Raw genomic sequence first — 757 nt, 5'->3', positions numbered from 1 at the left:
TTTAACCGTAGGTTTTGGTCGTATGAGCGTGGGTTACGGTCTTTGAGCGTAGGTTTTGGTCGTATGAGTGTGTGATACGGTCATTTGAGCGTAGGTTTTTGTCATTTAAGCGTAGGTTTTGGTCATTTGAGCGTAGGTTTTGGTCGTATGAACGTGGGTTCTGGTCATTTGAGTGTATGTTTTGGTCGTATGAGCGTAGGTTGTAGTCAATTAACCGTAGGTTTTGGTCGTATGAGCGTGGGTTACGGACTTTTGAGCGTAGGTTTCAGTCATTTGACCGTAGGTTTTGGTCGTATGAACGTGGGTTATGGTCATTTGAGCGTAGGTTTCAGTCATTTGACCGTAGGTTTTGGTCGTATGAGCGTGGGTTATGGTCATTTGAGCGTAGGTTTTGGCCATTTGACCGTAGGTTTTGGTCGTATGAGCGTGGGTTCTGGTCATTTGTGCGTAGGTTGTGGTCATTTGAGCGTAGGTTTCAGTCATTTGACCGTAGGTTTTGGTCTTATGAGCGTGGGTTATGGTCATTTGAGCGTAGGTTTTGGCCATTTGACCGTAGGTTTTGGTCGTATGAGCGTGGGTTCTGGTCATTTGTGCGTAGGTTGTGGTCATTTGAGCGTAGGTTTCAGTCATTTGACCGTAGGTTTTGGTCGTATAAGCGTGGGTTGTGTTCATTTAACCGTAGGTTTTGGTCGTATGAGCGTGGGTTACGGTCTTTTGAGCGTAGTTTTGGTGATTTGAGCGTAGGTTTTGGTGATTT

The 757-nt window shown here is 45.4% G+C and overlaps 1 protein-coding gene across 1 annotated transcript; it reads right to left on the bottom strand.

The window, feature by feature from the left end:
- Positions 1 to 210: 210 nt before the first annotated feature.
- Positions 211 to 672, bottom strand: SARC_17800 (hypothetical protein; the record flags this gene model as incomplete). The annotated part of the gene is made up of 1 exon (XM_014288110.1): positions 211 to 672. The coding sequence occupies one exon, from the start codon at positions 670 to 672 to the stop codon at positions 211 to 213; it is 462 nt and encodes a 153-aa protein (XP_014143585.1).
- Positions 673 to 757: the final 85 nt, after the last annotated feature.

Source organism: Sphaeroforma arctica (genome assembly GCF_001186125.1).
Source record: "Sphaeroforma arctica JP610 unplaced genomic scaffold supercont1.12165, whole genome shotgun sequence".
NCBI lineage: Eukaryota > Ichthyosporea > Ichthyophonida > Sphaeroforma > Sphaeroforma arctica.
The sequence above is the reverse complement of the archived record's forward strand: the minus strand, read 5'-3'. Positions and strand labels throughout refer to the sequence as shown.